The 14094-nt window shown below is 36.4% G+C and overlaps 1 protein-coding gene across 1 annotated transcript in view; it reads left to right on the forward strand.

Moving 5' to 3' along the window:
- elp4 (elongator acetyltransferase complex subunit 4) overlaps positions 1 to 14094 on the forward strand; it is a 65236-nt gene that overhangs the window by 18319 nt on the left and 32823 nt on the right. Inside the window, exon 7 of the mRNA XM_084110312.1 lies at positions 6787 to 6975. Coding sequence (XP_083966438.1) covers positions 6787 to 6975 — 189 coding nt within the window. The remainder of the gene's footprint in view (positions 1 to 6786; positions 6976 to 14094) is intronic.

The raw sequence follows: 14094 nt of genomic DNA on the forward strand, positions 1-14094 counted from the left end.
GATGTGTTTGAACAAACCCACATATTCCATAAAATCACTGGCGGTGTGAATGAACCAAAAGCAAACAATCCTAGGACAAATCCCGGGGCACGTTATCAGTGCATTATCCAGAACCTCTGTGTGAAAGGGACTATAGTGTGTTATGTAGCTGTTTGTGAATGTAAAAGGTCTGCATATTTCAAAGATCAAAGTGCAGGATAAATTGAGTTATTGTCTCCCAAAAGAAAGAAACCATCCAGACTTGCCTGAAACAAGTCGTCAGTAATTCCAGTTTTACTTCCTGCTCGAACCTACCGTTTGTAAAAAATTTGCATTATGGCAGCCTATTGTCTTCATTGGCTGCCCGTGAACAGTCGACGCCATCGTAAGTGTTTGCATTACTCTATATACAAGTGTAGTAAGGAAGTGTCTAGAACTGAAATTCAGTCATTTGACACATGATGTAAGCGGTAGACCAGTCACTACAGCTGGTCCATCTGACCAATCAGAACAGAGTATCTCTCTGAAAGCAGGTGTTTAGAGGAACTGAATCCTTGATCGAACCGTTTCAGACACTGTGAGAAAAGAGGTCATGCTGCAATGTATATTATAAGAAAATTAAAGTGTTTTTGACCTTGAATGCATGTAAACTTATTGTAGGAGACCTTCAAAACAAAATTAGGAACCTTTAAAATAGCATAATAGAGGCACTTTAAAGGAATAGTACCCACAAAAATGAAAATCCTGTCATCCTGACTTAACTTTCAGTCATAAGGCTTCAGAAGACATGGAATATAGTGTCAAAAGGACTACTTTCATCATACTCATGGTGATTCTTTTTTTTTTTTTAAACAGAATAATCTAAACTAAGTACAGGTTAGAAACAACATGAGGGTGAATAAATGATGGCACAGTTGTAATTTTCGGGTGAACTGTCCCTTTAAATTGAGCAAAGGCTATAATGTAATGCACAGTTAACAGGCTTTCTGTCATTCACACCTCTGGAACAATGAAAGCGTTTTGTTGCAGGCAATGTTTTTACAAGACCTTTAATTTGTTGTTTCACTGATTGGTCTCGGTTGGCTAATTGTTGCCTGATTTTGTCTGTGCTTTCACTTCCTTTGTAACGTGGCTTTCATAAGCTTGTGATAATTAGGAAGCAGAAAAGAACTTCAAATATAAAGGCTGTATGTTTTATTTTATTTTCCACCTTTATTCCTCGTTTTCTCATATCATCCTTAGTTCTCAGTTTCTATATGTTGTGCTTGAATCACTCTCAGGAGGGAGATGGGTTCCCTTGGGTTCCTCTTCCTTAAAGCTGAGTCCTATTAGTTTTGTGGTAAACAGGCCAAGACAGACACTGGGCAATATGCCCTCTGTCTGTTCATATTCATTAGCTCCTACTGAGAAGCAGGGGAGCTCGGCCCCTCTGGGGGCCCCTCTCAGAAACGGCCCCATGATAGCCCCTGTCTTGACTTCCGCATCAGCACTGCATCTGCCGAGCCGCTCTTGGGACCAGGCCGCTTGAGGATACACTCGCTATTTTTAATCAGTTTCCAACTTTATGTGGCTCTAATGTGACTTCTGTCATGTGGTGAACTCCAGAGATGGTCTAGTGACCAAAGTAAGAAAAAAAAAGTTTAAAAATACGTGAGCAGGCTATACTGTTAGCGAATATGCTGATGAGTGAGAGCAGCGTTTATATATGTAAATATGTGCTGCGCGCTCTTTCCTTTCAATAAAATAAACACAACAAAAATGACAGAGATGAGAAAACAGTAAAGGAAGCATCTGATCATAGCGATGTGGATATTTGCTCAAGCTCTGCAATTCAATTTCAACTTCAATTTCTACTATTAAATGGCTCTACAGTGTTTTCGTGTTTTTACTCGTGGATGTCTGACCTTGACAGACTGAACAGAAATTAACTGGCGAAGATTTCCATGTCAAAGAAGGCGGAGCCTCAGAGCCACACCTACCTAATATGTCAACGCCACGGACCAATGGTAGTTCGCAGGTGTTTACCAGGGAAGTTCGGTTTGGCAAGCTGTTTCGAACTCCCGATACGAACACAAAACAAACTTCGTTTTTGCCTAATTTTGTTCGAAATGACGTCACACCAGATCGTTCTTCGATTTTGCTTGAAGAATATCGGGGCCTTTAAAGTAAACAAAGTAAACGTTTATTACATGAAGTTAGTATACTAGTTTCCTATACAAAGACTCTCAAATCACATTCAAATTTACTACGGAGTCTTTTAAAACCACTTTTATTATATATTTTAGATTTATTTATTTATTTAGAAACCCCTCATTTACATAAATTGGAGTTAGGCTTATGTCACCCCAGCAAGCTATTAATTAAAAAAGAGAAATTGCTTGTTGTGCTAAATACTATGGAAGCTTGTTTCCGCCATGGAATAAGAACATAAAAAAAGGTATTTGCAACTTTTTATCTCAATTCAAGCATTTTTGCAAAATGCAAAGGATTGCATATTCAAATACAGTTTAGTTAGATTGCATGAAGACATTTAAAAATTCTGTGTATTACTCTTTATTTATACATTTTAGTCTTACCAACTGAGCGAACTTACCAACAAAAAACAAATCAAGCTCATGTCATGCAATTTTCATTTGTTGAGCACCTCGAAATTTAGACTTGTAAACAATCTTATTCCTGCTTTTTTAATCTGAATAAATCAAGTTCCTAATCAGTCTTATTCTGTTTAGTAGTTGATGTCTTGTTTGTGCTAGCTCTTTCTTGTTGATATTTGCACATAGTTTCTCTTTGAATCCGTGGAACTGATGGACACCTCGGGCTCCTCACCCTGGAAGTCCTCGATCCCCGTCAGTCAAACGACAGATTAAGCGCTTACATCATCAAACAGTGCCGTTCTGTTGGCAGAGGTCGCGGAATGTGATGAGGTTGAGAGAACATGGGCACAAAGGCAAGAATGCTCAGAATGAGAGCAAACAGGGCAACAGTGAGACTGACTAAAACGTTTGTCAGATTGGTGACTCAATTCTAGAATTGTTGCAATGACTTTTAAAGTTTGAAATAAACTTAAAATAAAACATTGTGTACAGGTTGTGTTAGATTATTATATTATCTTTCTTTATTGTTAGTAAAGAATAGCGGTTATGTTTGTTACCATCAGAATTGGTTTGAAGCATATCATCTTTCTCATGCACACATAGCGGGGGAAAGAGTGTGAGTGATAAAAAAGCTGGAGTGTGGCCGAAGGGAAGGAGGAAGCAAGTGAGTCAGGAACACCCTCTCTGTTGAAATGTCAAGCTCAACCCTCAAGAAGCTTTGGAAACAGAGTCAAACAATGAGGTTTATTTAACTTAAGATGCGTCTGATTGCTGGACGGCGTGGAGGGTGTTAACTTCACCGTTTATTGTCAGTGGACGAATGCTGATAATTCAACACCACGACTATTTTCAGCTGGTTTGTTTAAGATATCTAGCCCTCCTTTTCTCTATTTCAAAGATACTAGCGGATTATTCAGTTATTCACAATACAACAGTTTCATTGAATGAAGGCATATGTACAATAATATCAAAGCAAAAGGACAATTCTTGCATTGGGAACTTTTCTGTCTTATATACACTCTTAAAAATAAAGGTTCCACATGGAAGTTTTTGCAGCAATGCTAAAGAAGAACCATTTTTGGTTCCCCAAAGAAACTTTCAGTGATCAGTTCTTAAAAAAAACTTTTTTTTTCTTTGTGTGAAGCACATTTTAATGATCTAAAGAACCCTTTTCCGCTGTAAAGAACCTTATATTGAATGCAAAGTTTCCACGGATGTTAAAGGTTCTTCAACCATCAATGCCAGTAAAGAACCTTTATTTTTAGAGTGTAGAATGAAGTAAAAAATAGATTAAATTAGGTTTAAGCATTTTTATTGTGTCTTTTTAAGGACTATTTCTAAATTTTGTTTTCTACAGTTACATAATTTTTTATCTTTCCCTTTAATTAGGAAAGGATTCTAAATTCAATTCACATTTATTTGTATAGCGCTTTTCACCATACATAGTTTCGAAGCAGCTTTACAGAAAATGCATGTGTCTACATTACAGTTTAGAGTGATCTTTCATCAGAGGTGACTAAATACATTGTCCAAGTAATGTATTTCAGAAATGTGCATATATACGTATATATGTACATAATTATTAACATAATGATTACAATATATTGAAAATTTAGCATTGGTGCATGTTGATTCAGAGTTTACATCAAAATAATATTTCTATAGCCTGTAAAAATCATGGAAATATTATTTTGCACCTATTCGTGATTGGCAGTTCAAGATCAGAAATGTACGATTTTTACAGTATGATCTGAAAGTAGCTTTATTTGGTGTCATTCATTACCTGTATTTTGATTAATTTTTTCAATTTATTTTTATTTGTATGTTCAAAGCTAATTTGACTGATACAGTAGCTAACTTATTGTGTGTGCAGTCCACAGCTTGTCCAAAAAGTGATAGAATCCCTTACTAAAGACTATAAAGCTATTAGGTCTGAACTAAAAGTATGGTCTGTGACCATCTTCTACCTTTTACATCTTCATAAATATGCAAATATTAAGTTTTTCCTGCTTTTTCGAGACATCTGAAACTTGTCTTACAATACATGGTTCCCTGAGGCCAGTTTTGTAGATGTTCTGGTCTGTCCTCTCTATCCTTATTTAGCAGGTTCAGAATCAGCTCTTTGGTCTTTGATGGTTTGTGAATAAGGTTCAATTCTCTGGCATTATTTCTCAGACTTTGTACACTGCAGAGGGCACATCTCTCACCCATGGCCCCTTAGCTTGGCTGATGTTGGTGAATAACGTGCCAAGAATTTCCTGGCACTTGTTGGAAGCAGACATTTTGGCTCTTAGGTTGACAGCCACATTGTGGTCATGTCAGGCAACTGTCCTGATTGGAAGATGTCATCCAATCACTTTTGACCATCGTGTTCCGTTTGACCGTGCTGTTGAGTGGTCTTGGCTGGACTATTTGCTTCATTGATTCAAGTTGTTTGAGAGGTACATGACCCTCACTCCAACAAACAAAAGGCTTTTCACTACAGACAGGACTCCACTACTGACTTAGTTACACAAGTCATTGCACACTTATGTATGACATACTATTTGGACACTGTTTTGTTTGCTTTTCACCATTTTCTCTCTCTTTCTCTCATTCATTATAGAGAGAGTATAAATGTGAAATTGTACAATAGCTAATCATGTCCTGTTGAGAGTCTCTAATTGAAGTAAATTAAGTGTCGTCCTGTGATTTAAAACATGCTTTTATTAGGAAATCAATACAAGACGGAAGCACAGAATGTGCTTAAACAGTGTAAACTTACTAATGATATAAAATAATTGCTCATTTTATGCATATTCACTGGATTTTATAGTGTTGTTTATAGTTTAGGAAATCCGTAATTGAAGTCTTTCTCTTTCTCCTCCTCCATTATTTTATGTAGTTAATTCAGCTTTGACTACTTAATGTACACTTAACTTTATTCAAACTTTTTGTATGGTTGGTTGGATGGTTGGATCGTTGTGTTTTGCTAGAGCTTGGTTGCAGGTATGACGTCAAAACCTGGAAGACTAATTCGCTACTTGTTCCCTCGCGATTTTATAATGGAGTAAACAATTTATGAGTAAAATAAGGTCTATTGTAAACATAACTTGATGAGACTTGGACGTTTTATTCTACAGCGTAAACTGCACATGCTCACACCCCAAACGTTCTCATCTGCTTATTATAAACATACGCTTTTTAAAATGCAAATAGCCGCTTCAAAATTCACATATGGGTGTGGGTAATTTACGTGTTCAAGTATCATCAAGTTATGTTTACCTCAGACCTTATTTTAAAAAAAACACATTATAAAACCTCATAGGAAAAGCTCGAAGAAACTACTAGCAAACTAGTCTTGGTTTTTGATTTATAATAAATACTGCAATATTCCATAAAAAATAAGAATAGTTCATTTTGATTTCATGGTGACTCTAAAAGGTTTACGATTAAAGTTTCTCAAAATCTCATTGATATACATTTTGTCATTCAAAATCTAACCAACATTGACAACGTTGGTATTCAGTATTTGTATACTGAATTGTAATAATGGGTTGTCTTTTTCTTTTTTCTTTCTTTCATTTATTTACATATTGATTTCTTTTTTTGCAACAATTTATCCATTCATAGCTATCTTTGCAGTACATAATTCATGTTGTGTGTTGATTCTCCTGCACAGCAGACAGAAAAAACAAAGAATCCACTGTGTCATGAAAACGGCAAAAATTAAAGCTGTTCTAATGTAGTATTATACACAGAATTAAATCCTTTAAACTTACCTAAAACTTGAACATTATTTTTTTGCTGTGTTGCATGCACTGATATTTTGAGTACAGTAAATGCACATCAAGCTCATAACATTTTTCACTTGTTTTACAAAAGTCTTATTTGGCCACAGAATTTCTTGTTATAGAGTTGTAAACACTGTAGGTAAAAATGAAGTATAATTTGATATATTACTGTAAATTAGTGTCATGTACTTCAGGTTTCTCCTTGTTTCTTTTGTAAATTAAGGTGCACTTATTAAAATGCGGTAAGATATTCATTCATGCATTACTGAACACTAAGTTCACCAAAGTTTTCCCTACGGTGCTTTAATGAAATATTCATTGCAAAAGCCAGATGTAGATTTGTTCACATGAATTGTACATATCCTGACAGTCTCAGAGAGAATGCAATGTTTTTATGTTCATCTTCTTATGTCTTATGTTCATGTTTTTCACTTCTGTAGTCTAAGACTCGGAATGTCCTGCGGCTGGGTCTTCATTCTCTGGGATCTGCGCTGTGGGGGGATGATGTGTGCTGTAAGGATAACCCCGCCCACTGCCACGCCCTCTCCACCTTTCTCTATGCCCTCCGAGGCCTGTTACGCACTTCACTCTCGGTCGCTATGGTGACTGTACCCTCCCACCTCATACAGGTATGATTAATCAAATAGTTTCTCGGTTTGTTTGTTCACATATACTGTATATCCTTTGCTTAGGTTTCTACTCAAGACTGCAAGACTGATGGTTGAAAAGGCCATTAAGTGGTAATATTAAACACTTTTCTGAACTTTAGGGTTACGGTTATTGTTATATACACACCTGGGCAAAAAAAATGGACCAAGGCACCAAGCCCAAAATGGCTAAACACTACATTTTTAATTGTCTTAACCACAAATTATTGGTCAGGAAATTTGCTCAATTTAAGCAAATACACTACTTAAAAAGCCATTGTTGTCTCAGAAAATTATCAAAGGCTGAATCAAGTATTTGTCAGAATATGGGAAGTTGTGTGCGGAGTGATGAATCACTATGAAACACGTGTTGCATGGTGAGAAATATAATAATAAATGCATCTCTACCACTGTGAAGCATGGAGGAACATAATTATATAGTGTTTGCTCATCTCAAACAAAACCGTTATCTATGTGGAAAAAACAGTCTGTTTTGTTTTGTTTGAGATAAGCTATTACTTTACCAAGCAAACAGATTCTCAATTTTTCACAATCAAACCTGCAAAAATGTCCCATAGATTTACACTTAAAGTCCCCTGCAGTCAATAATTTTATCCGTTAGAAGAACTCATCTTTGTTCACCAAAATGACATATTAAAAATTATTCATGCCTTAAAATAGCTTGAATGTAACTCTACACCCTTGCCTCATTTAGTATACGCGGTTCTATGAATATGCAAATTAGCCCTGCCTCCACTCACTCACACCAGCCCAGAGATCCACTCATTGATGATCACTCGTTGATGTGATTGGTTACAAGGTAGTTTGTGACGTCAGAATCACCAGCGATATCAAATCGTGTTTTTGAGACTGTCTTTGGTTCACTGCAGTTTTAAGGAGAAAATTCTCAGCAATGGTGTTGACTTATGAATTTGCACATGATTTGTCTTAAAGCATATTAAAAACACCATATAGACATAAACAACATTAAAAGCTTGATTTTCACCACAGGGGGACTTGCCATATTGAGGCACCAGAGTATCATAGAGACTTCGGGGTGGGCTAAAATGACCAGAACGCAACGCCCTAGCAAACTTCTCACTACACTCTGGCTGCGTCCGAAATCGCATACTTCCCTACTATACAGTAGGTGAAAAACGGTATGTGATAAAAAAAAAAAAGTATATCTGAATTCACAGTACTAATAAAAGAGAAGGCAAAAAGTACCCGGATGACCTACTTCTTCTGGCGAGATTCTGAAGTGTGAATACAATGGACACTTTGCTATCCCATCAGGCCACAGGAGAGGATTTATGAATGGCAGTGAAGCTGACACAGTAGGTCACATGATAATGACAGCATGGCGAATGTACAGTAGTACGTCCGGATTACATTCATACTACACACACTCATAGAGAACATACTTTTTTTAGCGGTTGTGAAGTAATTACTTATTCAGAATAAGTACCTACTCAAGAGAGTATGCGATTTTGGACGCAGCCTTTATCTTTGTGCAGCGCTTGGCTGGCAAGCTCCACTCACATTTTCCTCATACAGTATATCTGTTTTGCTGTCTTTTTAAACTTTTGAACTTATGGTACCATCAGTACTTGCCATAGAGTAATTACACAGGACACATGCAAGATGAACATTTCCGACATCAACTTCCAGAAGTAATCTTGCAAAGCGTTCTTTTTAGACTTTGTTTTTGTTTTTGAACTTGACTGTCATTCACATGGACCAGCATTGAGGTCACCATAAGTTTGTCAACCCTGGCACACCATAACCGCCCCATGAGCCGGAGTCAAAGAGTCGACCCCCCTCTGTTGCGTGAATGAGGTTCCGCTTGGCTGGGGTTCAGGGGGCCTGTGTGTGTATCTGTTTGAGTACATGTATGTTTGGCCTTCAGAGGAGCTTCTTTATTGGCGCGTGAAGCCACATTTCTTTGTCTGAGGCCCTCAACTTTGCATTCAGCCAGCCAATGGTCAGTCTCGAGTCTTTCTGGGCGCTTCTCTCTTTCAGCGTCTTTGGGTTCCTGAGAGGCCCTTTTCTTTGTGCCTCCATTAGCCAACGAGAGTCAGGCCACAGCCGCTGTGCTCTAAGAGCGCTTCAAAAGACAAGATCTCGCTGTTCTTTGTCTGTTTGGAGACAAAGTGCTAAAACCCCTCTTAGGGAGGCTGGGGGGCACACAGCGGTTTTCTGCGGTGGAGGTGATGGCGTAAACGCTGTGATTGGTTTGAAAGTGGTTTTGTGGAACGGATGTGATGTAAACATGTTGACCTTTCAGTAACTACTGTATTTTGAGGCGGTGAGGCCTTAACTAGTCACAAACAGACTTTGTCTAATAAATAAACTAGGTCACACTTAGCGTCCAATTCTCACTATTAACTAACTATTAACTACGATTTTGCCTCAATTAACTCCTAATTACTGCTTATTAATAGTTAGTAAGATAGTTAAGTTTCTGTGTTGGGTAGGATTAAGGGATGTAGAATATGGTCATGCAGAATAAGGCATTCATATGTGCTTTATAAATACTAATAAACAGCCAATATCCTAGTAATATGCATGCTAATAAGCAACTAGTTAATAGTGAGAATTGGAATCTTAAACTAAAATGTAAACCTATAATAACTTAAATTCTGAATTTAGAAATTTCTGAATATAGAAATTCTTTCTATTTATCAAATAATCCTTTATAATCCTGATTTCTGAAGGATCATGTGACACTGAAGACTGGAGTAATGATGCTGTAAATTCAGCTTTGCCATCACAAGAATAAATTACATTTTGAAATATATTCAAATACAAAATTGTTTTAACATTGTAAAATTTTATTGTACATTGTAAACTTTTGAATGTTTGTCCTTTTTTCTTCTTCTTTTGAACCGTTGTTTATTATTATTACATAACAACATTATCATTATTATTATTATTATTATTTATTTATATTATTTTACTTTTTTATTATTATTATTAATAATAATATTACAATTGCTTTTGATTAATAAAATACACACTTTACATTTAAAAAATGCAATGTAGCCATTGAATATTCAATACAGTAATTAAGCCTTTGTTTCATTTAAGAGTCAACAGTCTATTTTTAGTTTCAAAGCATTGTCATGCAAGTTGTTTTTGGACTTCAGTTTAAATCTCTGAAGCTTTTGTATCAATATATCTGCTACTATGCGGAGCTTGAATAGATTTCCTTAATGTACAGTAACATTACTAGTGTACAGTATCATGAATCAATATTTTTGCTTTAGCTACTAAATGTGGGGTCAACTCCTAGAGATGTTGTGTTAATCCTCCATAATTTGCATTAGCACCCTTATCTAAAATCCATCTGATGTGGCTTGTAATGAAAAGTCCTGTCATGCATTTTTAATGTCGATGTGAAAGGGCCGGGCGTTGAAAGCCTCCTCTGACAAGATTAAAGCCACAGTCCATCTGAATCTTTAATCAATCTCTGCTCAAATAGCCATAGTCCACTAGCACACACACCTACAGATCCAGCCTCTGTTGGGTCCAGGACCCTGGAGACCCAGTCTTTCAGTCTAAAGAGTGACAGCTTAGGAGACTGAAAGAAGGAGTTTAAGGAAGAGCTGGACTGCTATGACTAGAGATTGTTTTGTTTTTATGTGACTTGTATAGCAGGTCAATCTTAGATGTGTAAAGATTCTGAATCCAGTTTGTAGGCCTGCATGGAATCTGTTCAGTTGGGCAGAAGCAAACACTCATTATTCACACTTTTACAAATTCATTGTGTGTTTCTTTATTAAAGAGATAGTTCACCCAAAAATGAAAATTCTGTCATTAATTACTCACCCTTATGTCATTTCAAACCCATAAGATTTTTGTTCATCTTCGGTAGACAAATGAAGATATTTTTTTATGAAATCTGAGAGCTTCCTGTCTCTCCATTGACAGCTACGCAACTACCACTATGACGCTTCAAAACGTTTATAAAGAGATTGTAAAACGAATCCATATGAATTGAGTGGTTTAGTCCGAATTTTCTGAAGAGACTCGATCGCTTTATATGGTGAACAGTCTTTTATTCACAAATAAACATTGATCAGCGAACATAAACGTGCTACGTAACACAAGAATGAACCTCATTGGTTCTTGCAGAAGCTCAAACGTGCTGCGTAACACAAAAGTCATTATGAGCATTGTAATGTTTGAAGTGGATGTGATAACAAATGTCAATAGACCGGGAAGATTTTAAAATGTGCGGTTCATTCATGAATCCGTAAGATCTTACCTTCATGTTGTGGAAATACAAACCGGATGAGAACACAACGAGCGCAGCGCTGAAAAGGGGCGGGGCTACATAAGGTCTATATTTAACACTGTTTCCCGTTTTAAAATCTATTAATTGCACAGATTTCCCCACAAAAATGAGCAGATTCCAACTGTGGCGGCAACTGGGCTTCATTCATTAAACAAACATTTGTGTAAATGTTCATAAAACTTACCTACTTCATTAAGTTGAATGATAATTTATGTAAAACCAATGTATATAGAAATTTGTTCTAATTGTGTCATTAAAATGCTCTTGAGATTTAAAATCTAATGTTTAAATCTACTTGAAATTAGCTGTGTGTATATTAGTGGTCTCGTGATGAACGGTGTGCTGACATTAAAAAATTACAAAGTTGAACAAAATGCCTAAATATCTTAAGTATAAATTGCTTTATCCTTTTGTTGTGTACTTTTGCATTTGCTTCACATCACTTGTCACTATGAAATGTATACTTTTGTTTAATTACATATGCATCTTATTTCGTGCATCATATCCTACTCTTTTTTTTTTCTTTTTTTTTTCCATGTCCATAAAAACATCTTTATTTTAGGTTCTTCGAGAATAGTTCATCTACACAACGTTTCCTAATGTCATTATTCCATCCTGTACTTCAGTCTTCAATATGTTGGCCCAACTATTGTGTAGTTGCATTGCATTTTTAGCTGTATTGTTATCTTGAATTGGTGTGATGGTGTTGAGTTGACAGCGACTGTCACTAACACAGTTGCTTGGGTTCAATTTTTTATGCTAGATTTGGGAAAAGGGTCAAGGCTGCGTACACAAACACGCATGCTCTCAAAGTCTGCTGTAGAAGGAATGAAAAGAGAAAGGAGGAAAGAAAAAAGGACACGGATGCATGAAAACTGCATTAGGCCACGTCAGCTGCTACAGAGAGGGAGCGCATGAAATATTCAGGAGTGGCGTAGAGATAAATTTTTCACTACAGCCTGATATCTCTGTCTGTCTTTGGAGTGCTCCCGCCTTTCTGAATGGTCTCTGTATTAGTTTTTGGCCAGGAGGAGGCGCTCTCAGCAGATTTGCTGCTCATATTTGATCTGCATTTGTGTTTTTTTCGCTCTTTAACGCTTTAAACTTGCTTATTTTCTCTCTTCGCTGTTGACTTGTGTTTGTTCAGTCTAACTTATGACAGGCTCTTCATATCAGTAAGGTCAAGGTCAGAGGTTTTCATAACTTATTTAAGCCCCTTAAATGTTTATTAAACATTCTGGCCCATTTCTATCATACATGTATCTCTCTTGAACATGTTTTACCACATTTGAATCTGTTTTGCAAATGTTTCCCATGAAAATCAGCATCGGAAATGCATTATGAGCTAGTCCATTTCAAAGTGTAAATGTGAGCTTGTGTAATTCTTGCGTTACACAAAACCTTGATGAGCTGAAAGGCATTTTTACACCATTTAACAGCAGATATTTTTGGAATGAAAGCATTAATGGGTGAGAAGTCTTTGCTCTGAGGCGGACGGGATCTTTGGATCTTTCTCTGAGTTGATGTGGCTTCGTGCTTGCGTTCATCCAGATTTGTGCCGTATGGCGACACTGCATGAGTTGTGCGATCCGAGTAAGAGAGACAGACAGATTTGGAGAGCATGTGTTTGAGGGAATCAGAGCACTCAATGTGTTTGAGCACCAAACGTATGTTCTGCTCTGATCTGATGGATTTAATGTTACATGACGCAACCAAAGGCAGCATTTCACAGTGGTGGCATTATACAGCTGATATCCTTACCAAAGATAACCTTATAATACCGGTTTGGATGGTCATGATGAATGCAAGTGCTGATATGTTAAAACATAATTTGATGCATTGAATGGTGTATTGAATTTTACACCCATTCAAACTTGGAAGGGTGTTCTGGGAGGTCGCCAGGCTGTTGCTATGTCATTTCTAAGTTGTGGATGGTTTCTAGGTGGTTACTTACAGCAAAGTCTCTATGATATTATGGCCCAGTTCTGGCCTGTTTATCACTATGTGTGAAGTAATACTTTCTTACTTTCCTTTATTTAACAGATGCACAGTTGTTGGATGGGTTGCACTGAGGTCTAGAGTTTATTTAAATCTGTTAACTTAAGTATTATCAGTACAGTGATCAAGCATACTAGCTACACTGCTTATTATCAGTAATTAAATAAACTGTTGCTATAAGCACATACACTACCATTCAAAAGTTTGCTCACCTAGGCTGCATTTATTTGGTGAAATATTAATACAATGTTAAATTAATATTTTCTGTTTTAATATACTGTAAAATTTAATTTATTCCTGTGATGCAAAGCTGGATTTTCAGCATCATTTCTCCAGTCTTCAGTGTCACATGATCCTTCAGAAATCATTCTGATATGATGATTTGATGCTCAATAAACATTTCTGATTGTTATCAATGTTGAAAACAGTTGTGCTGCTTAATATTTTTCTGGAAACCGTGAAACATTTCTTTTCAGGATTCTTTGATGAATTAAAAGTACAAAATAACAGCATTTATTTGAAATAGAAATCTTTTGTAACATTGTCATTTCTAATCAATTTAATGCATCCTTGCTGAATAACAGCATTCATTTCTTTCCAAAAAAAATCATACTGAACCCCCAAATTTTTAACTGTAATGTATTTTAAGGAAAAAAAATGTTTACCTCAAATGGACATCAATGATACCTCAAATGTGAACAATCATCAATCATCATAGAGAGTGGTGTTGGTAAAATGGATATATTTTGTTTAAATCTCTGCTGACTGAGGTGGTTTTAGATCTGTAAGCTCGGGCTTTGTTG

The sequence above is a fragment of the Abramis brama genome, assembly GCF_963993115.1.
Source record: "Abramis brama genome assembly, chromosome: 3".
Taxonomy (NCBI): Eukaryota; Metazoa; Chordata; class Actinopteri; order Cypriniformes; family Leuciscidae; genus Abramis; species Abramis brama.